This window comes from Acanthopagrus latus, chromosome 11 (assembly GCF_904848185.1).
Source record: "Acanthopagrus latus isolate v.2019 chromosome 11, fAcaLat1.1, whole genome shotgun sequence".
NCBI classification, from domain to species: domain Eukaryota; kingdom Metazoa; phylum Chordata; class Actinopteri; order Spariformes; family Sparidae; genus Acanthopagrus; species Acanthopagrus latus.
The window spans coordinates 2,995,393-3,023,244 of NC_051049.1; the positions used below are offsets into that span (position 1 = coordinate 2,995,393).

At 39.5% G+C, this 27,852-nt stretch overlaps 1 protein-coding gene across 1 annotated transcript in view; it reads left to right on the top strand.

The window, feature by feature from the left end:
• LOC119028127 (inactive N-acetylated-alpha-linked acidic dipeptidase-like protein 2) overlaps positions 1 to 27,852 on the top strand; it is a 393,803-nt gene that overhangs the window by 135,936 nt on the left and 230,015 nt on the right. The window contains exons 5-7 of the mRNA XM_037113698.1: positions 19,277 to 19,453; positions 22,274 to 22,451; positions 22,704 to 22,865. Coding sequence (XP_036969593.1) covers positions 19,285 to 19,453; positions 22,274 to 22,451; positions 22,704 to 22,865 — 509 coding nt within the window. The 5' untranslated portion in view covers positions 19,277 to 19,284. The remainder of the gene's footprint in view (positions 1 to 19,276; positions 19,454 to 22,273; positions 22,452 to 22,703; positions 22,866 to 27,852) is intronic.

Consider the following 27,852-nt stretch of genomic DNA (forward strand, 5'->3'; position numbering starts at 1 on the left):
TGTATAGATTTAATCAACAGTGCATTAGAAATGCCACTCATATGCACAAGATAATATCCACATTATAACCACACATAAACTAGGATGATGCTGATGATCAGTGACATGTGTGTGAATTCAATAATCTGAGTGGCATTTCCTCTGACCAGATTCTTAATAGCCCATTAATTGAATATAAGGATCATGTAAAAGGATTACTGTTTATCATTCCCATGTTAATTACAGTGGAACAGCTAATTAACTGCTACATGAAACAAAGTACCAACACCTCATCCGCTCCAACGTTTATTAATTTGTTCATCAATTTAAATGGATTTTCCGTGTTGCGTCATATTTTGTTTCCTTGTTACCGCTGAACGGTTTATTATGGGCAACCAATAAAGCATGGAAGGGAGGAAGTGAACTTCCCTGCACTATAATTTAATTTGCTGGATTTGGTTTTCTAAAGCCAGTGATTAATCGCATGGTCCGGGGCCAAATTTATCACACTCAAAGTGAGGTTGATTATTTCATTACATAAATTTTCAACAGAAAAAAAAAAACTCCTTGGTCAAATGTGCCTTTGCCGTCCTGTTTACCAGCAACCCACCTCCCAAACAATCCTCCCCCTCCACACTCCTGTCACCTTTCATTTCTCTGCTCCACCATCACTCTCCTTCCTCTCCCATTCCTGCTGCCCTCCAGAGATCCAGCAAATATATAAATTACAGTTTTGTCCCAGTTAATTAAGGCCACGGAGAATTAATGACAGCAATGTGAAAAAGAGAGATCCTCTGTGTTGGTGTGATTATTCCATTCCAGTCCTTCTAGCTCATAGGTCAATCTGTGCATTGTTGAAAAACTGTCTGGGTCACCAAAACGGATAAACAGAGCTAGAAACTGACACAAAAGCACACAAAAAGTCCAAAACACAGTGGTACATTGCCTGTAGCCTCATATGGGGCTGTCTCATCCGGTACATTGGAGGTAGAACAGTCATCTGACTGAACTGGATTTGGGAAGCTTCTGTGTGCTGCTATTTTATAAGAGGTGAGAATCATATTTCTGTCTGTAGTATGATGAAATCTGGCCTCAAAGTAGACTACCTGGTAATCCAGAGAAAGTGTGGTTGAGACTGGTCTTCATAGTATTGTTAAAACTGTTGGTAAATGTGCACATTTCTATTCAGGGCGTTTCCTCTCTTTCTTTTTGCCATTTTTTTTATCACATATTTGTCTATATTTACACTTTTACATGCTGCATTTTCCCAGTAATAGTAATTAACAAATGACACGGACAGTGATCTCCAGGGTGCCTGTGCAGACTTGGTCAGTTTTTTTACTACTTCACCTGACTTCCTCCTTTGCTGCTGTAATAATCAGTTTTGTGTTGGCTTGCTGCAGAACACAAAACATAAATATGGTCCATAATAAGCTGCCTGAACAATCCAACTATACAGGCTGAGGTTTCATATGTTGTGTTTTAAAGTAATTCTATCTTAATCACTCAAATACAGCCCCATACTACAGGCATAAAGCACTGTGTAAAAGGTTTTACATGAGCTGTAAATAATTATTGGATTAGTAGTGTGCAGTGCATGTTTGGAAACTGACTTTGCCTGTTGGAGATGGTGATCTTGCAAGAGAATAGTAATGAAACACTGATTAAGACAGATAAACAATTTGATTAGTCAGTCAGATGGACAAATCAGACAGTCAGAGTGACAGATCGAAACACACAAATTCAGTCAGCCTTCCAGTCAATCAGTCAGTCAGTCAGAGAGATCTAAAGCTAGACAGTCAGACAAAGTCAGTCAGTGGGTCAAGTCAGCAAGACAGATGGAGATGAAGAGATCAAAGTGGGAAAACTAGATGGAGCAGCAGTCCAGATGGCCGTGGAGACAGATCCCAGCCCAAGTTAACAGTGGCCCAGCCAACACATTACCAGACAGAGCCATCTCACCAGCAGCCAACTGCCCCGCAGCTCAGCAGGCTGGCTGTGGGTGCCAAGCGCTTTTAGGTCTGGGAAATGGGTCAGACAAACACAATCGTGGTCAGAGTTTGATGCAGTTTGGATCTAGTGCTCATTATGTCTTTTTGTTTTTCTCATAGAAACTCATATTCTAGATTCATGTGTGTGATAACATGCATACACATATTGTTCAGCAATCAAAAGAGAGTTGGATGCAACAGTGTACTCAAACAACATTATATACAATGCATACATATACATATATACTGATTCATATCAGCAGTCTGTCTTACCTATGTTAAAGCTGCATCATGCAGAGTTTTTATCTAGAATCACACATTAGCTAGTGAATCTGCATATAAAAAGGGATGCTCTCAGTTGCTAACCAACAATAAATATTGAATTGAATATCTAAAAACATATATACACATTGGCAAGCTACTTTAAATGAAATGATGTTAAAACACTTTGGAAAGAATAACGAGCTTTTCTTTACAAATCAGATGTTGAATTTACATGCCTGTGGCTAACGATGGCATTCTTCCCTCTCTACTCTTCTCTACTTAACCCTCCTGTTGTCTCTACTCCGTCTCAGTAGGTCACCTAAAATTATGTGTTTAAATCAGTTCTCCAATGTTTGATTATTGAGTACCAATTTAGGGCGCCATTACACGATTAAGGATCCAAAAGGAAAAGCAGTGAACTTTTACTTTTGAACTTGAAATCGCTTTGAGGCAGATCGCTTTTCACTGAGGTCAGACACAGTAAGAATCAATCAATTTGTTTTCCCCAATCCTCCTTTCATCTTAATCATTCAGCAGTTTGTCTATGGTGGGAGAAAATAGTTCGTGTAAAACACTAGTTAGTAACATGAGTACAGGTTGTTTAATTTCTGTTCATTGTAGTCCATTAATTAAAAGACTGTTAGGAGTTTACTGCAGTATGTCCAGTCTGACAGACAGGGATAGCCCTGCTGTCCAGAAGAAACTGGCATCCCACAACAGAGAGTTATTGGAGAAAATCTTGTTTCAGAGGATTTCATTAGTATCGGTTTCAGTGGGCAGTGCTAGTGCCATACAGTTTAAATGTTGATTCATAGAATTTCATTTGTTCTGTTTTCAGTGGGCAGTTCAGACCTTCGTGGTAGAGATGGAGTATCAGAGAATTTCATTAGAATTGGTTTCAGTGGAGAGTCTGCCAAGTGCTGCTTCAGAGGCCTTTCCACTCTGCCAGGAAAACAAGTCTAGGAGTAAGGCTGATCTAACGCCTGCATTCAAAGAAGGTTTTTAGACAAATTCATGTGTCTGGCCTTCCAATTCTATAACGGGTGAGTGTGGATGCACAATCCTTGATCCTAAAAACTTGTTAAGCATCCTAGCATCTCACATCTCTCTGAACCACCATCACAAATCCTCCCCTCACCCACTCGTTCTCCAACTCTGTTCATTAAATCAACCGCAACTTCATATTTTTCTCCAAAAACCTGGTACTCACACTGATCAATTGATCTTTCTCTAACTATCTGAAAACAAACCCCTCCAAAGTGAGGACTTGTCAGTTGTCACTTCTGTAGGAGGGTAGTTTAGCGCTCAAGACCATTCCTTTGGGAAAGAACAAGGATACTGAGAAGCTCGCTGTTTGAATACAAGTGAGGAATTTATATGTTTATGACTAAGACCTTAGGGTATCTTGTCAGGACTGCATATGCAGTTATTGTGAAATTGCTAATCATTGTCATGTTTTTGAACAATGAAAATCAAAGCCACAGAAGTTGGTGAACTAATGTTTTGAATCTATGACCTGATAACATTACAGTGAATTATACATAATGTATATGTTCTGTTAACCAGAAATATGTTGAGCAGACACAAATTAGTGTTTTTTAAATATAGTCACAGTATTTTGTACCTTACAGCAAAACAAATTGAACCAGAATTGATGTATTTATTTCTTTGAACACAACACATTACTGATTACACTGGCTTCCACCTTATTAAATCAGACGAAAAACCCAAATAACTGTGACATGGCTTTTCTTAACTAATTACGTCTTGCACTTGGCTCAGCCATCTTTTTAACATATTGTATTACAAACAAAAGTGTGCAGATTAATTTATGATGGCTCATGTTAAGTAATTGTTTTGGACAACCAAATATTTATTTAATCCAATCTTCCATTATTATTTTGTTTCATTATCTACTGGTACATTATGTACCTCATCCTCAGTAATGGCTTTTGCCTGTAGAACCAATCACAATGTGTTCCAGGCACAAAAACCTTACAAGCTCACAGACAAGTCTTATTTTCTATTATTCAGGATGTAATTTAAGATTTATCTAAAATTCATGTTTGATACTTTTCAGTGTGTCCTCTTGTAAGTTAGATGTACTGCAGGTTACACGAGAATTAGGATAGTCCATCCATCCATCCATCCAACTTCTTCTGCGTTATCTGGGGCCGGGTCTTGGGGGCAGCTGTCTGAGCTGGTTTTGGGGTTCAGGGTCTATATTTTTTATTTCATTTTACAAAGGAGTAATTGTTTAGCCTCGTGAGGATCATCAGGTGTGGATGACACTTTTAATTACCAATAAAGAAAGAACTGGTTCAAATGTTTTCTTGCTAATTTTAGCTTTTACCTCTTCGTGAGAGACATCGCTCTCATGTTGTATTAATGGTTTTATGAGAAACATTTCAAATGTCACTCACATTAATTATTGGGTAGTGTTTACACATATGTCTGAATACATGTAAAAAGGTCAGATCTCGTGCTGTGAGACAGTAAGCCTGTTGTCATCTGTCTCTTCCCTTGTCAAGCTGTGCTCAGATTAAAGCTCCCTGGGAGTCTAAAGGAAATATTAAATATAACCTTGTGTTGTGTTTTTGTTTGTCTGACTGCACACAACCAGTGCAATTCAATGCCAGTCTTGTTTGTGTGTGGCACTGAATGCACATGACTGTAGGTGGTTAAACCACACTAGAGTGTGAAATATGACAAGAAACAGGCAACTTCAGAATTAAATAATGGAAGAAGCAGGCTAAAATTGGAAATGGGAGGCGTGCCAGTTAAAAGATCAGTTTGGTTGTAGAGAGCATGAAGAAAAAAATCAACCCTTCCTCACATCCCTCTGGCCTCAGATTTGATGTTATGAAACAGATCTCCCCCGCTGATGACTTCCCACCCAGCCCTGCGGTCATTTTCACAAACATTGTGAGACTACTTTCAGATAGTTTTCAACTTGGCCAAAAAAGAAAAAAAAAATCCTTACAAGGACTTCCAGCAGGGAAGTGATTGAAGACAGGACCACTGAGCAAGACAAAGGTAAGTGGTGATCAGGTGATGCTGAGCCTGTTGCTAGGTGTTATGCGCAGTGCTGTCGCTGGTTGCCTGACAGCATCCCCGAGAAGGCAATTATAATCATTATTGCCTTTGTGTTGGCCTATGATGTGTGTTTCTGGTGGGAATAAAATCAATCAAGTCTGTGAAATAGCTTTAGTGGTCTAATAGGGTTATTTATTGACAGAGATTTGCTAACAATTCTATAACGAGACTAAGATCAGCCACAGTATCATCGCTGCACACACTCTGTGGCACTTTATCAACTCCCTGATTGCAGATAATGGCTACACTGTGGGTTTGTTAACAATCGTCACCATTCATGTTCCTGACCTTTGGACTACAATATAACCATGTTCTCAATTTTAGTGGTAATGTTCTTGACTGAATGTTATTACAATAAACCTGCTGTGCAGCTGTGTGAGGCTACAGTAAATGCTACTGGAACATTAGCTTCCAACATACTCACAATGACAATGCTAACATGCTGATGTTACAGTTCCCTGTGTTAGCATGTGAGTATGAGTACATTACATTACTGGCATATTTCTCAATTGCTATTAAAATAATTGAGTAAAAGTGTTCTTCCCCAAGACTGTTCAGAGTATTAGTTACTCTTTAACTGTTGATGTTTGGTGCATTTCCAGTAGCAGGTGCCTGTTCTGCTCAGTGGAATTGGGCCCAATGCAGAATTTGTTTCTGTTTTGTGTCTGAAAGTCAGGGTTTTCATTGGCCTGCTTCTAATTCGAAAGCCCAATTAACTACAACATTGCATATTAAAGATTTGGATGTTGATTCAAATTGTCCTCAGGACTGAATTATGATTTTAATAGTAACTGAGTAGGTTACATGGTGTAATGCATGTTTAAGTACCAGTAAAATTGCCAACCTGAAAAAATATAATAGCACAAGTACCCAAGAAGGTGATTTAATTACAGTAATTTGAGTAGATGTAATTAGTTACTTCCACTGCTGCTGTTAAACCGGTATGAATCCTGCAGTGATGCAGCAGAAACAATTTGTGAGCGCAACCTTTTCTGTTGATGCAGTGAACCTGCTAAATGTAATGGTGTGTTTGAATGTGGAGATGTGCGTCCACGGTGACGTATATCATGACAGGGACTTAAACAACAGGAGTGGATGCTCTGACGTCATTGGCTGCCACTGTGCGTTGCCCCAGATCTACACACAAGCTTAAACTGATTTGATGAGACAGGCAAATAGTTCATTTAAGGGTAATTCGACACAGCAGTACAAACAAATCACCGACACCACTGGTTACTCACTTGTATGAGATGCTAGTGTATAGCTTTTGCATCTATCGTGTGATTCATGAGATTAAACTAAGACTTTGAAGCCAGTTGGCAAAAGGATTGTTTTGTTTTTGTTTTTTTTCTTTTGGAAGGAAAAGCTTTGTCTTTAAAGCTTCCACAGAACTCTGTTTGATTTTGTACATAGGAAACACCAATGGCACTGACTATCTAATTCAGTTTGTACATCATTAATTCTTATGTGTTTGACATGGAATAAGTATTGTACTCACCATGTTTCATTCACTGGTCATTTAAAAGGTTTCCTCTTTGTAATTAGGCATCAGCCAAGTTTCTTTATTAAGTCATTGGTCATGAAACGACCACCCAGTCCAGGCACTGCACACAGAGCTGATGGCGAGCGTTGGGACCTGCAAGCAGGGAGCTGAGCTTGCCGGGTCTGCCTCATTTTGCTCCAAATACTTGAGGGAAAGTTTTCATCTCTGAATTACCCATTGCCTCAGGGCTGACAGAGACTTTGTCAGGCATCTCTCGCTTTCCCTCTCTCCGTCCATCAGCCTTGCTTTGACTTTTTTCTCCTCTCTCAATATCTCTCTATCCTTGTTTTGTTTTGTTTTTTCTTGTTTTTTTTTTTTTTTTTTTTTTTGCTGTAAGCAACAATGTCTCCGATCCAGCTGTCAAGATAATTTGTCAGAGATGTTTGAAATTTAACAAAAATATCCTTGTTTCCACTAAGCGGAAATTGAGTGAATAAATCAGCTTTGTGAATGTCAAATTAAAATCAGATGCCTGAAAAGAAAGAGAGGTTAGTCCTCCGTTACAATTGGTGTATTTCAATTTAGAGTTTTTTTGTTTTTGTTTTTTGTTTTTTTAATTGTCCTTTTAGTGATAATTCAGTAACAATATAATGTTGTGCTCTCTGACTAAAGGTAATACCTTTTAATGTGGCAACACAAGCAGTTATGTGATATGACAGGTTCTTTGGAAGAGAACACAGATGTGAGTAAAACAATTATCACCCAAACTGTTGCTTCTAAATGTACCTCGCAGCTTACATACTTAGAAAACTATACTGAAATCAAAGTCAGCCAATAAAACTTCAATTGGTACATCTCTATCCTTAACTATGATAAAAAGAGTCAAATTAAAAGACATTAAAGATATTAAAATATCTTTTTATCTATCTTTCACAAGAAAATGACCTTGACGATGACATCAACTGGTTATGCCAAGCCACCTTAACAAATCTGCTCCATTGCAGTTAATAGAATAGTTTCAATAAGCATAACAATATTGCAGTCTTAAGGAATGTGTTTGACTTGAGGAGTTTTGACTATTTTCATTCTGCTCCTCTGTATCAATACATTTGGTCTCAGCTGAGGGACTTGCTGTCCCTCTGTTTCCCTCTCTGTGGCAGTGATACTTTGTATCTCTGCTCTCACAAAGGCATAATCAATTTAAGAGTTTGTCTTGGGTCATTATAACCTGCTGGAGGACCATCTGTTCACTGAGGCTGGCCAAGAGCTCTGCCAGGTAGTGTTCACACACTGACACACTCTCACACGTGGGCACACACACATAGCCTGAAGGATTGCCGTGCCGATTTAGACCGCAGTAAGATGAGAGATGTGGAATAATTCAGCCTCGGGAACAGCTAAAAATGAAAAACCCTGGCGATATGAGCGTACATATACAGCTGCATAGTATACACATGCATATGTATGTCTCTGTTAAGGTGAGACATGTGTACGACTGCTTGAGGAGGTGGCTTGTGTGTGTGTGTGTGTGTGTGTGTGTGTGTGTGTGTGTGCTACAGATGGTGAAGGCCATCAGGCTTCTCACCCAGCCAAGTGGTTCAGCGACTGGTTAAGAGTAGCATGGCTAAATATAATTACACCCACAACCTTTAACGGCAGCCTGACTTACCTTTGCTGCTGAAGGGGGAAAAAAAGAAAAGTCGAGATGGCACCCAGCAGGAGGGAGTCAGCGTAGGTTGGATGCAGATTTGTTGTAAGATGATGCAACTGAACTGCTCCATCCAGATATTTTCTTTTCCTTCCTTCCGTAAACAAAAAGATCAATGTCTATTGTGTTTTTTGGGAGATGAAATTTTAGTGTGTAGTGCTGAAGCTGTGTGAAAACAGTGACCAATATGCAAGTTCACCTGTCCATCCACTGTACAAATGTAAATTTGTGTGTAATCTATTCAATGTGTCGTCTTTATTTATGACAATCCCCATATATACATATGTGCCATTGCCAACACAAACTCAGGGGAAAGGTGACACTCTTATGTATATGTGTGCAAATGGGTGATAGTATCAGGCGATAATGAGTTGATGATCCGAGCTATATTTAGATGTAATTGTGTTTGTGTGCACAGAGGGTGTGACTTTCAACACAGTAGAAGTTCATCATTTGTGAGTCACATGATGGGCTCATTTGTCTCCCTGATATCCTCACGACAATGAAAACATGGGTGTTCTCTGAGCACATAATAGAATACAGTCTAGCTGAAATTTGAAACACACTAATGAAAAACACACAATCTCTTGGGGATGGGGTGTTTTCTCAGCTGTGTGTCGAGCGAGTTAACCATCAGACTCATAATGTCAGTATCTTTTCATAGAAGCGTGGGAAAGTTTTATTTGATTTTCACAATCCTTTTTATGGTATGAAGGCGTTTCCTCTGAACTTGAGCTATCTGTCGTGATGAATGTGGTGAATGTTTTCTCAAGTACAACCACTTATTTTCATGTTCAGTGTCAGAGAAATTAAAGTAAACGAGCACAACAATGGCTTGAGAGAGATATAATGCATTTTTATTATTTTATTTAAAATTTAGTCGTTATAAAATAGGGACAAAACAGCAATCTTGGGGCGGCTGTAGATCAGGAAGTAGAGCGGGTCGCCTAGTAATCGGAGAGGCCGCTGGTTCAGATCCCCAGTTCCCCCCAGCTGTATGTTGAATTATCCTTGAGCCAGATACTGACCCCAAATTGCTTCAGATGAGCAGCCTCGGCCATCAGTATGAGTTTTCAGAACCTAGTGAATCAAATTCTGATAATACAAAGAATCATTTTTTAGGGATTTGTAATGTATTCTCCATTTTTGCAGCCACTGAACTTTAATGACGTTGTGTTGGCAAAATGCTTTTTGGGCCAGTGTGCATCACTTGTTGCTGCCAAGTGTGGCCGCTATGCTGAAATTGCCTCACAGCGTAGCCCTGGTCTGTGGGACTTGGTCCAAACCATCAAACCGGGTATTGTGTCAAAAAAAAAAAAAAAAAAGTGAAAGAAAAAGAAATTCCCGTGAATTAAAATCATTGACGTGGGTCAGAGAGCTGCGGCAAAAAAATAGTCTGACAAGAAAAAAAAAATCCTGACTCCATTTTTGCGACATTGTCAGTTAAATAAATTGTAACATGTAGCAAGCAATGTAGAAATTTAGCTTTTTGCTCCTTTGTTGACTCACAAGAGCATCAACACCTACGTTTTGCAGCTGGACTTTGTGACTCGTTTCATCCTCTCACCCACGCTAGTGTGAACCCATGTGCTGTTTCGCCAGAGGGCTGTTGTCAGTCTGAAAGTGCCCTAAGTGTCATATGAAAGACTCAGCTCAGGGCGAAAAAACGTCCCCTAACTGCTGCAGCATGTCGTCAGTATCATATGAAGCCAAGTGGTCTCTCAGTTAGCCTCTAGTTTCAGTCCATATAAAGTGAATGCAAATGTTTAACAGTGTGCACAGTAGTGGCTAATGTAAAACAATATAAACTTTAGATAGCTACTACCATGTACCAGACATTACTGGCCATGTTTGCTGACTCTTCTCTACTTGTACTGCAACAGTTTTCAAACATTTCTGGCTTCCCTGATCAGTTTTTCCATATGCAAATGGAGGATCTGAGGACAGAGGGTGTCGTTGACTGTACAGACTGAGAGGAAGTGTGATTGTCATTTTGAGCTATATAAAGAGAAAGGCAATTAATAAAGCATCCACATTGAATTTTAGTGAAACAAAGGTCACACTGTGCAACAGTGACACTACAACAATGACACATATGTCAGCGGTTTTATCAGAAAACTGAATAAAAAGTATCACCTAACTAACCTGAGACTTGTTTGTCACTTACTGCAGTTACATCCATTGCAACCCCTCTCAGGTATAAAACCTACAGTAAAATAGTGTCACACTTTTCATAGCTTTGCCTTATCAACCAAATGTGGTCGTGGAATGGGCAAAACAACAGTTCTAGGTCACATCTAACAACAAGTTACTTAACAGATGTTTTTCCAAAGAACAAAGTCTTGACTGATGATGGTCATGATTAGTTTATTATGTTTTGGTGCGTGGCCATTTCATAGATGACTTTAATTCTTTTCAAATTCCCACATAACAGCAGAGACTGAGAGAGGCCATCTTTCCATCCCTCCCACTGATAAAAGCTTCTCTGTCTTTCTTTCCTGCCCACCAAAGTCCAGAGTGGATGGGAACCCCAAGCCCCAGCTAACTGATAGGCTTGATGTGTAATTAATGGTCTGACACGGGCTAATGAAGCTAATGACGCTAACTGCGCTAGCATATGGGCGCCCCATGGGGATCCACACTCAGCGCTCTAATTTAGATAAATGACGCCCCAGGTTATGCTGGGCTATTTGCATTTCATTTGGTGGAAGCCAAGGGAGAAGCGGGGATTAAACAGGGGGATGGATGGGAGAGATCAAACAGGAGAGGTGTTTGGCGTTGGAGGGCTGGGGAGATGAAGGTGTTTACGGCTGTGTGTGTGCGTGTGTGTGGGGGTGTAGATCTCCCCTTGGCCATGCATGATGCTGTTGTCAGATAAAAGGACTGGTAGCAGAAGGGGCTTTTGGCAGCTGTCAGAAACAGACAGTGAAAAAAACAACTTGTGTGTATTTTTGTGGATGTGTACAGGTTTGTAATTACTGTATATTGGCCCTTGGGAAACATGTCATTGTCAGATACAAGGTCTCGAGAGGAAATAGAATGTGCCGTATTTTGAATTGCATCACTGTAATACAGGAGAGGCTTTTGAAGGATTCAGCCATGTGTATGTTTTAACCTACTTGTATAGTACCTAAAGTCACCTCACACGCCTTGAGATATGGAGCATTTTCTAAAGAATACAACGCAGAGAGTTTATTCTCGTGGTGTCGGGGGGCTGTATTGATCAACTTTTTTTTTTTCTGTTTCATGCCAGAAAAGTCTTCAAGCTTAATTCAGATTTACATAACTTTCAATCACATCACATCCACTAGTCCCTTGGGGGTTTTGTCCAGGATCTGGCATCTCCAGCAATAACAGCATCCTCTCAGAATTAAATATTCCAGTATGTGGCACATTACCAGCTGGTAATTCATAAAGACACTTGTGATAGCTGTCATCAATTTGAGGGCATTTTAAGACACATTAACACAATCTTAGATGAATGCCACATAGCATTTAGTTAGTAGTTTATCAAATATCTCTCAAAGTTTCCAGTTCAAAAGTTTTTACCCAATGGAGGGGGTAATCTAATCTGACTTTAATATGACTTTGACATAGAACAAGCAGAAGTGATGGTAATGTACTTAGAGCATACCGGTGCCATATATAACTAAATGTTGTTTAGAGTCTAAGTGCTGTTCATATTTCATGTTATGTTTCTTAAACACACTGAAATACATCCAGGGGTAATAAAAGGTGATATTGCGTATTGTGGGGGTCGTAATAAAAAAAAAGGTTTATGTTTAATTTTCAAAAAAATCTATCTTTTCAATCTTTAGTGAGAATTGCAAGGACACACATAGTCCTTGCTGTATCTATAATGTAGTGTTCCCCTCAGGTGTCACATATGTCAGTTTGTTCTCGCATTACTGTGTGTTTCTGCCGTATTTCCACTCATAACAGATACAGTCCCATTTTAATCAATACAGCTGGCTGCTTTATTGATTAAGTGCTCAGGTTTTCCTTGTGCCATATTTGCATGAATGGAACCCTGAAGCTCATTTAGCAGTCTGGACTTAAGTTTACATGTTGAGCTGAAATAGCCCGACAACTCTTTCATCCACGTCCTCCTGCTAAAATCATGCTGACAGGAGAAAAAAAAAATGGAGCCACTCAAAGTATTGGAGTGTAATGTACCAACCGCAGGGTCTAATATGTCTGACTACTTGCAATAACAACATGGTCAGACTTCTGGACACTTCTGTTAACATGCCAGTATTTCAGTAGTTGACAAGCAACACAGAGTTACTGATATGCTGATCATGATTTAGGTATTTTTTTTATTTTTTGACACTTCCTGAAGCAGAGCTTCATCTGTTATGCCATCCACCCACCTCTGCCTGTTCTCCTTTCTGAGATCGACCCACAATAGAACAAGAAAACCTGACCTTCAGCCATAATGGACTACATAACCTGTTGACTTGTGGGTAATGCAGTTTTTAATGGACTGGCTTGAACGTTCAGCGCATGTAATATAGTGGGAACCAGAAGGAGGGCAGGAAGCGAGAGAGAAAACAAGAATGAAAACTGGTATTGAGAGGAAGGAATACAAACAAACTGCTAGATAAGAATGTTTGGCTGTTATTGTTTTCCGTGTCTAACATCCTGAGACATGGCCTGTGGTATTCAGAAGATTTAATGCGGAGGAGAGAGAGAGAGATCCATAAAGCCTCCACTTTCCCTCAACACCCCAGGGGAAGCCATCTTTAATTCATGAACACTATAAAAATAAAGGTTTTTCTCTGATGGCCCTGCAGCCTGTAACAAACTCTCACAGCTACACGGCGCTGGGCAGATGTTGATGCAGTTATGGATGGATGTCGGCTCATGAGATGCAGGTTATATGTTACGCGGAAATGAACAGAGTCTACCTTTGGCTGTACAATTAGATGGATTCCAATAAAGCTGCATGTTGATTCTTTCTCTCTGCAGACACCAGACACACACATACATACACAGCAGATTTTAAATGAACAGACTGCCAATACAATACGAGGAGTAAGACATTGATGTGTTCCGTTCCTCCTTGTGTTCCCAGTAGAAGGTTCTGTCTGGTGGTTCCACAGACCAGATTATTATTATTAAATGTAATATCTTATCTGTGAAGGCTATCTGTCGAGCTTTTAATAATGGCATGATTCATAACAATTCAGTAGTGAACATGAGAGATGCAGAGAGATGTATGTGTGCTGGTCTTATGAAGGCCTATAGATTACACTGCTTTGCATCCACATAGAAAATTTTGTTTTACTAAGATACGCTGTTGGGGAAATTACTCTAAGGTTATATTGTCTGACAGCATGATACAGTTAAGGCAGTTAAAGGTCAAGAAACACAATCTTTTCATTCTGTAAAAGCATCTAAACAGAAAATCCTGTACTCCTTACAAAGAAGTTGTAACAAAGAAAAACACAGAATGTGATAATTAGTTAATCCTTTTGACTCTGAAAACTACAAAGACAATACATATTTAAAGTTTGAACTCATAAACGTAATAGATCTTTGTGTAAATGATGCTATATGTTAATGATCGCCGAAAGGTCAAGGCCACTGTGACCTCATGTTTTCCCATCTCATGAATGCAATATCTCAGAAATGCCTTGAGGAACATCCTTAAATTTGGAGCAGATATCCTTTGGGTGGTCAAAGGTCAGGGTCACTGTGAACTCACAAAACCAATTTTTGGCCATGACTCAACAATTCATATGTAGTATGATTTAAAAAAAAAAACAAACAGTTTACACAAATACACAAATGTCTGTTGTACCAGCTAGATCACCAGTGAACATTTCCAAGAAGGAAACACTCAGTTGACTGATGGGGTTAAAAGAAACCACAGACACACAGTTACACATCATTTTGCAAATATGCTTGCACCTTTACATTCCCACACGTGTGATTAAGCTTTTGACTGCGCCTCATTTGCCATTGACCGCTGTAAAATGTGAACCAAGTCTCCATGGAGACGCTCAATCACTTCATTACACTGCTGCTTTTATTATTTGTCCCAAGTGGTTCTTACCATTTCTTCTGTTATTTTAGAATACCACTAGGGGATCCATCAGGGCATGGGGAGGGGTTACTGTATAATCTGCATGTGTTTTATTCATGAACGTAAAAATATACATTGAAGTGCAACTGTGAGGTTGTTTCAATTTATAATATACATGGGATTGTGAATAGTTTGTCGTATTTGCGAGCGTTTCCGCTGCATTCCTGGCTGTGGGAGGGAAAGCCGTGACTGACAGCTCGCTTCATGCTCTGTAACTATGGCAGCTGACAAGGTCATGTCAGATGAAATGATTGGTGAGGAGTGTTTTGGGAGAAAAAAAAAAAAATCCTCTCCCTCCCGCCCTTTGTCTCCCCACCCTGATCACACTAAATGTGTTCGACAGCCTCACCGGCACCCTGGTGTTGTAGGTAATTTATGAATGAGAGGTGAATTTACTGTAAAGTAGTGAAAGATAGCACATACAACAGATGACCTGTCAATCTGCCCGAAGCTGCAAGAGACAAGATGAAAGACAACTTTGTTCCTCAAGCTGGCATTTGTCTTCCTATAGAAGAAGTGTGTGTGTGTGTGTGTGTGTGTGTGTGTGTGTGTGTGTGTGTGTGTGTGTGTGTGTGTGTGTGTCCTCATGTGCAACTTCTTGATATCAGAGGCATTATTTGAAGGGAGGCTTTGTCCTCGCATACCAATGCTGTTCTTGCTCACCTCTTCAAAGCCACAGCCCTGTTTCTGATTATGCGCGGCTGTGAAGGTCAAACAGAGCAGCTGTTGCGTCAGACTTTTTTATTTGTTATGCAGAATTTGTTCTCCGACTCGGCTCTGTAAATGACTGCGATTTAAAAAAGGGGAAAAAAAAACTGCTTTGATCTGCAACTGCATATAATGGAGGCTTTTACGACTCATTACATGAAGTACATACTTGATGAGGCTATTTTTTTTCACACCGTAGCGATCCTGTGGTCCCTTTATTATAGCCATGTTTGCCTGAAAAATATCGATACAGCAGTCAGCTACACAGTGCACAACATCTATGATCCACTCCATCACTTTAAATAGTAAGGATAAAGTATGAAGCAATGTGAAAAGTGTGTGTATATATGTATATATATATATATATATATATATATATATATATATATATACATACATACATACATACATACATACATACATATATATATATATAGACATACATATAGAATTCTATTTACATTTGTTTCTGCTGCCTGCACCCAATGGTGCACTACAGAAAAACACAATTCTAACAGGAGGGCAACATTATTTGATAGACTGAGATACAGGGAATTGGCTATCAGGTGGCTGTTGACGAAGAATCAGCATCGATAAGCGAATCGACAGAACAACACCACGTGTATTCATGTTTATTCTTTTTGTATAAGGTAAGAAAATCATATAAGAGAAATACTTGATCTTAGCATTGTGAGTTTGGTTAGGCTCCAGAAGAGTTTTTGATTTTAAATTGGACCACATTATTATGGATACGTACTGTTATATGCATCTCTCTATCACACATCTATAACATTGTTGGTGAAGTGGCTGAGCAGTTGACCAACTCACTGCTCATATTTGGCAACTCGTGGCATTTGGACCACTACTGGCGACTTTCATATGATCAGGAAATGTGCCCTAACAATTGGACGATATTTGATGTGGAACTGTTCCAGTTGTTGCACTATTTCTTTACTAAGGAAAAAAACTAGAGAAAGTGGAAAAGTCAAATTGGCAAAGACAAACTGTATTTCACAAAGCAACCGTCTAATCTTTAATGAATAGCTTCTCTGAAATCTGAAGAGCACATAGGGTACTGAAGTCAAACGGCCTGTATACACAAGGAAAAAAAAAGAAAGGAAAGGGAATCTAGTTACACGGCTTTCACTCTCCAGCAGTGAAAGGTATCAGGCCAAAATCCCACTGAAGTGTGTGTGGCTGTAACAGGAGGTCAGCAGTTAAATGAACTTCTGTTCTATTTTACTGAGAGGATCCTTCATCTGCATTGAGATAGAAGTAATGAAAGTGTGGTGAAGCATTGAAGATTGATGCCAGGGAACTCCCAGACCTCTTCTCTCTGCTTTTTACCCACTCCCCTTCATCTATAAACACTCTTCTCTTCTCTCCTCTTCTTTCCTGCCTCCCTGTTTTTCAACTGTTCGGCTTTGTGTGTCTGTCACTGCCACTGTGTCGTCTTTCCTCACTGTGCCTCTCTTCCCCTTCTCTCCAGGACTCTTCCTCTAATTGTCTCCAGCTGCGTACCTCTTTCCCCCAGTGTCTCCTCTTTCCATCTCAATCTCTCTTGAATGTGAAATCCTAAAAAATAAAAGTGGCTACTCTGTCTAAGCGAGGACAGTTCAGCAGTCACTACTCAGGCATCCGCGACCTGTTAGGAGCCAAACTGACGTGGAATTGTGACCGATCGATCAACATTCAACAACATCACATAAAGATATAGACATAAAAAAGAAGATCTTGGGTTTCAAGTATGACACCTAGATTCCACCGGACATGTTAGAAGCACAAAAATCATCTAAAATCTAAAAAATCCACTGTATCAGCCGGTGGCGCGCACTGTTTCTATAAGGCTCTCGGTGGGATGTGCAGTCGCGTGGCGAACAGAACAGAATAGCGTCCTACACAAATCATGATGACATGAGCCGGATGGAAACCAAGAGTGAGACTGAGAAGATCATTAACACAACTGACAAACAGTTCTACAATTAAATGTAATAGAATATCCTTTGTGTCAGTCTGAAATATAAAGTGTAATATTTGTCAATTACCATGTTGAACAGTTATATCCATATAATGCCACTCAAATTCAACAACCATACAGTCGTGTAGTATTGATATAAGTGTGCTAGTGTGTTCGCAATTTTCAGAAAGCTACTCAACAGATTTCGCTGGAATTTGCTGGAGGTGAAGCCGCGGTCGAAGGAAGCACTGCCCAGTTTTTGATTTAATTGCCACTACTTGGCCATTCATCACAGCTTACATTTACAACTGTACATCATGTAACACACACGTCTGCCTTCTATAAAGGAGTTGTTCTGGTGCCATTCAATAGTAACTACGTTATAAGCATGGAGTGATTTTTTTCTGCTCATGTCTCCTTTTCTCTTCCACTTGACTCCAGGTGGTTTGAACCAGTAATCATTTGAAGAATAACGTGTCCAGTAAAGTTAAAAGTTTTCAATGAATAATTGCCTATAAGTTTGACTGCATTTTTGGGGAGATTGATTTTATTTAAATGTTTTATTTTTTTTTATTATCCTATTGACTGGGCAGTTCATTTGCCCATTCTCGGTGGACTTTGATGATGGAGGGCATATAAGGGATTGTTAAACTTAATGACATACCAAAGACACGAGCTGGGAGGTTTTATATAGCTGATCTCCAGTCAGATCGCAGATGTCAAAGGCTTGCATGGGCACACGCACACACGTCTTCATGCATGTGATCCCATGGTGAGGTTTAATCGGAGCTGTGTAGGAGCTATAGTGAAGGTAGAGCTGGTTTAAGTGGGCAAAACACACGCACACACACACGCACACACACACACACACACACACACACACACTTAGATCCACTACTCAACTCTAGCCTGTGTTCTCTCAGTCACATTAGTATGTGTAAATGCATCACAGCACCCTGCGGTGCTCTTAGTCTTTATAATTGTGTGCTGAGAGGCTCTGGTCAGTAACTTAGCCCAAATAGCTTTTAACCACAGTTATCACATTTTCGTCTATATCCAGCACTCACGTAACATCCATTACCTTGAGTCAAATGAGCGGTTTTAATCTGACCCAGGTGGCTTGTACCAGGCTTTCTGCACTCTCTGCCTGTGTTAACTGCAGATAGGTCTCAGTAGGGATCCCAAATGTCTTCATGCCTTATGCTGATTATAGGCACTCAGTAAGTGGTGTATTGGAATGTAATGGTAAGATCTGTTAAATTTGGGTATGGGAAGTTAACAGCTGTTACATCATATTAATGTTTTATATTGTTGAGGTTGTATTGTTGAGTAACGTCTTAGTTGTTTTCAACTGGGGCCAATCCTTATCATCCTGCTCACACTCCCAACGCGTCCAACACGGCAGCTTTAAAAATTAGTGGCTCTAAGCTTCTAAACATGATTCTGTAGTTAGCCCTCTAACGTCATCTCTGCAGTCGCCCCTGTAATGCAGTAGTATCGAAGAGGCTGAGTTGGCAAATGGTTGAATGGCTTGTTCACAGGACCCAAGAAGACTGGGTCAAAATGTGTTTGTTTTAAAGCTATGATACATGTGTTTGTAAGGTAACTTACGTAATCAATATAGGTATTTTAACCAAAGGGAACCAAAGAAAACAACTCTTAAGTTATTTCAGTGACGGTCTGGCAAACTATTTTTGTCTGACACAGAAGTTTTACTGGTTTAATTTTTGCCCCAATGCAATGGACGTCAACTGGCAACCTGCTGTGTTGAGGGTTCACGTACATGCAAACCAAATAAAGGTTTGGCTTCAGGTTCAACATGTTCTAGATTCAGTGTTTCCAAGAGTTTTAACCCTCCTCACTTTTTTGTAACCCTGGAAAGTTTTTATGAAACTTTTTTTCCCTGGGACTCAAGCATTTAGCTGAACAGGGGCTTATGTTGAGTATTGAATTAGATATGTGGAAAACTGAATGACATTTTGTTGTGTTTGAATTCTAGGTGACATCATGGCATACAGGAAGGTGTGTGACGCCCAGGGTGGGCCACTGGTCGGTGAAGTCCTCCACTGCTCTGGAGGTCTGGATCTGGACTGGGACCTGGACAAGGAGGAGCTACAGGAACCAGGACCCAGCATGGACCGCATGCAGATGCAACATGTAGACTGCCAGCGATCAGGTAGAATCTGGTACACACTCACACACAATATTTCCTGTCCTGAGTTTGAAATGTCCACATCACCTGTCAGGGTGCTACAGTGACCAGCAGATGCCAGATTTTACTTTGACATTCATTGGCGGCGCTGTAAACACACAGTTTAAACACAATTTGTAACTGCTGTCTGATCTGAATTCCTTTGTGAACAGGTAATTGTAATACAACAGCCTATTTACAGCTTATATAACATGAAGATGCATATCACAGTGTGTCATGTCATGCAGCTGGTCCCACTTAAAGTAACATGATGTGCTTTCGAAGAGACGATTAGCATTCTGTACTAACAGGACAATTACAGCTCATATTTAATGTAAATGAATAATGTCTGATTGATGCCAGGACAGTTAACATGATGAATTTGTAAATTATTTATAAAACATTTTCCGACATTAATGAGCATCCTGCGGCTCATTTCTGTCAAACAAAACAGTAAATTCAGGAGTAAAAAGTATTTAATCAGATCGTCTTGGTTAACAATAATACATCTCATTTATATTGTTAACTTCTGCTTTATGACATGTGCTAATGTGATCTGCCTTAATTGTAATAAGGACAGGCTTGTTTACGCAGCCATTTCACGTCAGATTCAGTATGCATGTGTATGATTTCATCTGATGCATGACTTTAACATGCTTACAATAAAAACAGAATCCAGTGTTCTTTGTGTAATTGTAACTTGAGGTTTGTAGATTTTTTTTTTTTTTTTTCGGCATGCCAAAACAAGTTTCTCTCTCATGCTTTTGATGATCTTAAAAGGTATTTTTGCAGAGGAATTCTTCAGAAACTCTTTACACATAATTTGAAACAACCTGTCACTGTGAAAAAAATATATACTGTATTTAATATGAGAGGTTTGCTGCTACCAGGAGCTGCACAAGTGAGAAACTTCACAAGTGTCCTAAAGCTAGACTTGAGTTCCTCAGCTTTGAAGGACTCTGTTTTGAATTGTGCCTGGAGTTCTGTATCAGTGGCAGTTTTCTATCCTTACAAATGCCTTCTCAAGAAAATGGGCTGATGGTTCCAAAAGTGGGCATTACATTTCTTATTCCATTTTCCATTTACGGTTTGTTTTGACCACTGAATTTAAAAAAGCATGCAGTGATTCCGATGTCTTTTCTGATCTCAGTATACCGGAGAGTCTTCTTGGAATCATCAGATTGAAAATATCAAGAGTCCACAGCCATGCAAGCAGCTCTGTAAGGCTGTGCCTATCAAAAATGCTAATGTCGGCAAACTAACATGCTCACAATTACAATCCTAACATGCTGATGTTTAGCAAGTGCGATGTTTTCCATGTTTAAATCACTGTATTGCTGATCTGTTAAAATTTCATCCCGATGATAGCACTCAGAACAATGGAGGGACAGCCGTCATTTTCGGGGTTGACAGAGGATGAGTCTGAAATATTGCAGGGAGTAACAGACAGATTGCACACTTCTAACTTCTCGGCTAGATAACGACCCCCTTTCACTGTGCACCGGTCTTAGCAGACTCATGACTCTTGTTGCATTAAAACAGTTCTTGGTTGCTTGCAGGATGATGGAAAAAGTTGAATTCATCCTGATTTCTGTTTTACATCAATAGTTCGTTTTGCTACCCCAGAATTATGTGACTTGTATAGTATTAATCAATATTGACTGCAGGTTATATATCATGATTAACAATAACTGGCACAGTAATTGAAAAAGGAGAAACTGACTGTTTTTGCATATTAAAGAGAGAATATTTTTAATGTGTGTAGAAGTGAGACTATTTAAGTAAAGCAGGATTTACCTGGTGAATTGAATGGAATCACAGCAACTCTGTGTAACGCATGCAAAAAAGGTATCCAAAAGAATAATATGAGTAGCGTACAAAGGTATAGTGAGAAGTAAAAGTACTTCAACTCTGTATGTAAGAGGTGAATGGGAAAAAAGAACTAAAGAGAGAAATAACCAAAGACGAATGGTATAATATGTAATACACAACAAACTACTACCAGCTCAGGAGAACATTTTGGTGGAAAAACAAGCAACAAAATTTTATATCACACCCAAATTGAAAAGAGGGTGACCATATGTGCCACAGCTCAGCTGGAGACTGTGTGGGAAGCATAGTGCTGATCATTTTCATATTTACTGGCACCCAGTGAAAATAAATAAGTCCTGGGATGATGTATGGAATGGGTTGAAAGTAATTCCGGGAAATGAACCACCCAAGACTTGTGATGTGTTATAGTTGGGAAATTTAACGCAGGAACGCATTCAGAGCAAAGACAGTTACCTGGTTAAAATACTTCCAGTGGCATCACAAAAAGCTATTACAAGGAAATGGTGTAAAGAAGACCTCCCCACCCAGAGAAATCGGTTGGACAGAATTGCATTATATGGAGAAAAGCACACATATTCTAAGATTGCAATGGTCTGCATGCTATGAAAAATATGAAAAAGTGTACTGTCTATAAAACCCTTCACAAAAAAACTGAAGAGATTGGACTATTAAAAGGTCAACATGTGGACTATTGATTACCGATATCAAGTTTATGATGATGTTTAGCCAATGCTGCTAAACATAACCTGAATGAATGTCTAAAACACAACCTCATCTTTGAACTCTCCTGCCTGAGTCACATCAGATAGATTTTCATCAGCAATGGAGGTTGCTGAACAATTAGAATTACAAATCCCCTGCTACCTTTGTCTTCAAGACCTCTAGCAGCAGAAATAACACACATGATTTCACTGATTTTACCAGATTAATTGCTTTTTGCTTTCATTTTTATTTCTCACCGCTAACTATTAGGGTGTTCAGACCCCGGCCCTGACCCCGACCCTGAGCTGATGGAACCCATCCAGCCGTCCGTCTCAGTCTCACCACATGGACGATTTGAACGACTGCAGGAAGATCCCAACTACATCTCCCACTTCACCAGGGCTCCGGGCCATAAGGGGCAACGACGACTCCACTGTTTCCTGCTCAGGTAATTCAAAGACCGGAGTTGTCAAACTTAAGTCGGATATTCCCTACTGCAGACACTGGAAGGTCATATTTACAACTTGTATATATTTTGGTGAGCTTGTACAGCAGAGTTAGAAATAGATGGTGTCACCAAATCAGACATTTCAAGCATAAGTAATGCATGACGTGAGTCTACTTAAAGCTTTTTCAGGATCATCTTACTAGTTTTTCTCAGGCCTCAATTCTAATCAAACACCATCCACTCCGCTCATAGGTACTTCCTGGCAGGGATGGGGCTTTTTGTCCTCGGTCTACTGATTGGCTGGTTCGCTCACACACCTGCTGTCAAACCACCTGTACCCCCATCTGACAGCTCAGACCTGCTGGAGGAGCTGCTGAGAGGAATCACAGCCAACAAGATAGATGCTATTCAGAGGTAAGCTTGCTGAAAGAATCATGCTTTTGTTGTGTACAGAATGTGGAAATAAATGCCGTAAGTGGTCTGTGACATGCAGATCCACCTACTCAAGAGCCCTTTACAACTTACGCTGGCTTCACGGGGAGAGAGAGGTTGCTGAGTGGTTGATTGTTAAATGAAAACACAAGCACAAAACAAGGCTTAAATGTCAAGGAAATATCTTGCAGAATGGATGTTCAACAGAAGACAGGAGGCATTTTTGTCTGATAACACTGACCATGATTTTACTTAACCTCAACGGAACCAAAAACAAACAACTTAACCGTAAAGACAGAGTGTCTTGTTCCTTCTTATAAGTCCTTCAAACGAGCACATCTCCTTAACAAAGCGTCAAATAGACCAGTGTTCACATCTTGTCTTGTACAAACAGCCAACGCTGGCATACATTTACATTTGTTCCCCAACCTAAGCTAAACTGTTTTGCCTAGACTTGACCAAACTCAACCAATTATGATAAAACATCCGACTCTGACACGGCAGACCTTCTGCTCAGTCCAAGACCTCCAAATAAAATGTTCTGATCTGCTGGACATCATTTGTTTCCAAAACCCTTACAAATTACGGTTTGATAAGTTGATGTTATTGTATTTACAATTGTATGGCTAAGGTTTGGTGAGGTTCAAGGACAAAAACATCCTGATCACGTTTAGGAAATGATCTTGGTTTGGATCAGCATAAATACTTCCTTAAGATTAGGGAAACTCTGTTATTGGGGTCAAAAACAGTTTTTTTAGAGAACATTATCAGCTAGAAACAGAACCTGAACCGCAGTCCTCCGTGTCAAAGGCCAATGTTTTCTTAACCCACGCTTCCAGCCCTTTCTACAGTAACATCAGCTCAACCTTTTCCACGCTCCTGTCAGAATCACTACAGCTGCTATAGGGCTTTATCACTTGAATGTGAACAGATTGCACCTCCTGAAATGGATGATGTTGTCAGTTTCCAGGATTTTTTCCTTTGGACCAGAGTCTTTCTCTAACCTTGACCAAGTAGATTAAATTGACTCACCTCTATTAAACCTCGATAATACAGACCAAATGTCCAACTTTGGCCCCGAAGTCTCTTTACATCCAATCTTTTTACCGGCAGTGAGTGTTGGCTTCATGTAGCCTTCAGACTGCTTCCTGTCTGTGACCATGGCCACAACATTTCCTCAGATTTATAGTTTAAAATGTAGGTTTGTCAAGTTGTTGATACAGTGAGAGAGATGTGAGAAAATGCATGCTGGTGATGAGGACACTAAAAAAAGCCTAGAGAGACACAAAGTTTGAGGAGAAAAGAAGATTTGTTGGAAGAGCAGAACAACAGTGTCCGCCGTATCTCCCAGAACACTAAATTCAAATTAATCAAGAGTTTAAAAAAGTCTAGCCAGGCACACATCCATTCATTTCAGGCGAGGAAGGAAAAGAGATGATGATAGTATAGTGAAAGTGGAATCGAGTGATAACGTCTCTCCACAAGGTAGCAAATCTGTTTTTCCAACACTGATACAAACCTCTGTCAACCTGAACACTGCCTTCTCCAAGCCAAAGGATCATGGGATCCCTGGGTATATGTGCCTCTGTGAGATAACTGGCTTTGCCACTGAACTGAGACAATCATATCACCATGGCTTCCCTCTCTGAGTTTTTCCACAATTTTCATTATTTATTTTCTCATATTTATATTCCTAGTTGCAGAAACAAGCCACCCGTGCATCCATAACTAGCATAAAGAGCAGTGGCCTCTGTCTGCTCTGTTGAAATATACATTCAAATATTACTTTTAAACCTTGAATAATTGTGCCTTTACTTGCCCTCTACTCTACAATTAGCCTCATTTTCATAAACGTGAGGATTAAATGAGATAATTACAGATGAGATCCAACAGAAACATCCAATCAAACAGCAGTACGAGGTCATGCTGTGGTTTTGGTCACTAGACCTTATGACCTCTAAACAAACATTATTTCCTGTGTGCTATGAAGCAGTAGAACACTTCTCAGTCAAAACTGTGATATGATTTTATTATAATCAAACAAACCAGTCAATAAACCTGGAAACCAATCATATGCAAATCATTTGTAAAAGTGAGCTGCATTCATCATCATTATTTAGCACCATAGCATGTGCTAACTACAAGGTTGTCAAATACGGAATTTGGTAACACTTTATAATAACCATCATTGATATATGGTACATGTATAGTTAATTAAACATTAGGAAATAGTTATTTTATTTTTAACAAAGAAATACTTTATTAGCCATTTATAAATCAATTGTTTCATATTGCAACTGATGCTTTTATCGCTTTGTAAATGGTCAATAAATACATTGTAGTTAATATTTAAACATTTTTTGGATGGCCATTAACAAAGTTGCAACTGATGTTTATAAAACGTTCAACTGCTTAATAAATGGTTTGCATGGCTTTTCATTGTTAACAGTGAAACAACTAAAGTGTAATTTACTGTCAGTGTCAGGGTTTAAGTGTTTCCCTGACTTTTTGTCACAATCCTTTGCACTTCATACAGCCGCATAACTACAAATCCAATTTTTGAAAATGACCTTTTTTAAGACACGGAACTACCGTTTATGAATTCTCTGTTTATATAAGTGGGACATTTTAAGGCAAATAATGTTATGCAGGGACCTTTGGGAAGGGTTTAATGAGTGGATGCTCATGGATTAATTCTGCCAGAAGCTCTCAGGAGTTGACTTCCATTCAGCCAACATGTTCCTATGCATCCAGACCTTCAGGTTTTCCGTTTGGCTTGATAATTCTATTTACGTTATCAGGCACAGACAACTGAGAAATAAAGCTGACTGAGTTATTCTGTATTGAGTCTCGGAGAAGTGAAGCAAATGTGAGAGCGAGAGAGTGGCAGACAAAGTGGAAGAGACACATGAAAGGAGCTCTGAAGTCATAGAAAGACCTAAGAGAAGCAGACAAAGGAGGCGATGGCAGTTGCCGAGCATATTTTAACAGCTCCGTGTGACTGTATAGGAAATATCTCAGACTGAATTCATTGCTGTTAGGTTTGTTGGATTCTCATGACAGGACTGATTAAAAAAATGCTCCATATTCAACAAATAACAATCAACAGGTATGACATGAAGACTGTGCTTGAGGCAGATGGATGACTTCTGCTTGTTAGTTTACATTTCCTTCATTGTTTCGCAGCCAAATGGTCTATAATGTTTATTTTTTTTCCCCTCATGGGGAAGTCAAAGCAAAACAAAGCAAACTCGTCACTGTAGAAACTTTATGAGTCCAATTCTTTTTCAATTTACACTTCAAAGAGGTGTGCAAGAATGCAGAGTTACTCTGAGAGAAACTGGATTAAGTTCAAATCCCTAGAAGATGGTTTCCCCCTGCTAGCATCTTGGCCTGTCTAATGCTCATCTCTACAGCTAATCATACTACTGTAATAACATCTATCCATCTATAGGGAAGATTATTTTTTGGTTTATCTGCATATAGTCCCACACATATCTTAGATGTGAACAATGGTCACTCCGTTTGAGAGTTTTTACAGAGTGCTTTTAGGAGGTAATCCTTGAGATGCTTTTTTTTTTTATAAGCGCTGGGATGTAATTGCTACTGATTCCTGCCGGCTGATGTCTTGGGGTGACGGATCTTTATCTAGTTTATACAGCTTTATCTGGATGATGTATATCTTGCTGTGCCGGCGCCAGGACAACAAGCATCATGGATCACTATCTGCTATGCTTGGAGTGTTTCTGCTGTGAATTCTTTGTTTGTTCCTTGATTTTCTTCTAGAGAGGTTCTCTCTTGGCTACGAATGCATCACAACACAGACCTCACTTGACCCGTGATGAGATGGATGGTGAAGCTAAATCTTGCTATAGCTTCTACTTACTTGCTTGTTGTCTCTTTAGAGCGGCATTGTTTCTTCAATTATATATTTCAGTAGGACTGATAACTGCACTTTGGAGATTTGTACTGAGAGTTACCGCTCCACTTGATCTTAAATTGTTTCTACACAGTTTTGGAAAAGTAGAAATCTATTTCTATACGTAGATATTTAGATAGATAAACAGGTAGTTAGCTAGAATGCCAGCAGTGTGACTGTTACTAACAATACAATAGGTCTATTTAGATGCACAATACATGTAATTTTGGCTAATTAGAGTGGGATCATTGTCAGAGAGTCACCAGGGCTGATGATCATATCTGATGTCACTCTGGAAGAAATAATCAGGAGAGGGTAAAATATTTAATATATCATTTTTTATTCACATTAAGTTTCGCCGACTTCTTTCCCCACTCTTTGACTCACTCACTTAAAACGATAGGAGTTAAAATGACAGGTGACCGAATGAACGCACCACTGCAATGAACACCATTGTGAATTCTTTAACATTTTTGGAAACATTTTGGATGATGTAAGTACTCAACATAACAACATATATATGTAGATATTGTCTTGTGCTGGGATCACACCGGCAGCGTCAGCAAGATTATGTTTCAAGGGTCGGACCGCATTAATCTTCAAACTTGACCTTTGATCACAGCTGTAGAGTTTCATGACTATCTTACATGATTGTGAGCCATCACGTTAACAACAGAAGGACACATAAACACCTGAGAGATTACTTAAAACTGTCTGTAGTTCATACTATTATAGGTCCCTCCAGGACAACATTTTGCCATGATGACACACAGAAACAGACACACACACACACACACACACACACACACACACACACACACACACACACGGTGGGGAGCAAATGTCTAGTCTGTTTTAGACATTTTAATGCAGAAATGTTACGTATTATATAGTTAACCCCCATTTTTTGTAGTTTCCTTGCAGATGGTGTCTTTTCGGCACAGTAGCTCTGCTAATGCTGACTACTTCTTATGTTTATGTTTTTAACAAGGAATGTAAAACCTGCATAATTTAAGGGGGCACTCGGTCCCCTTCATCAAACACTGAGGA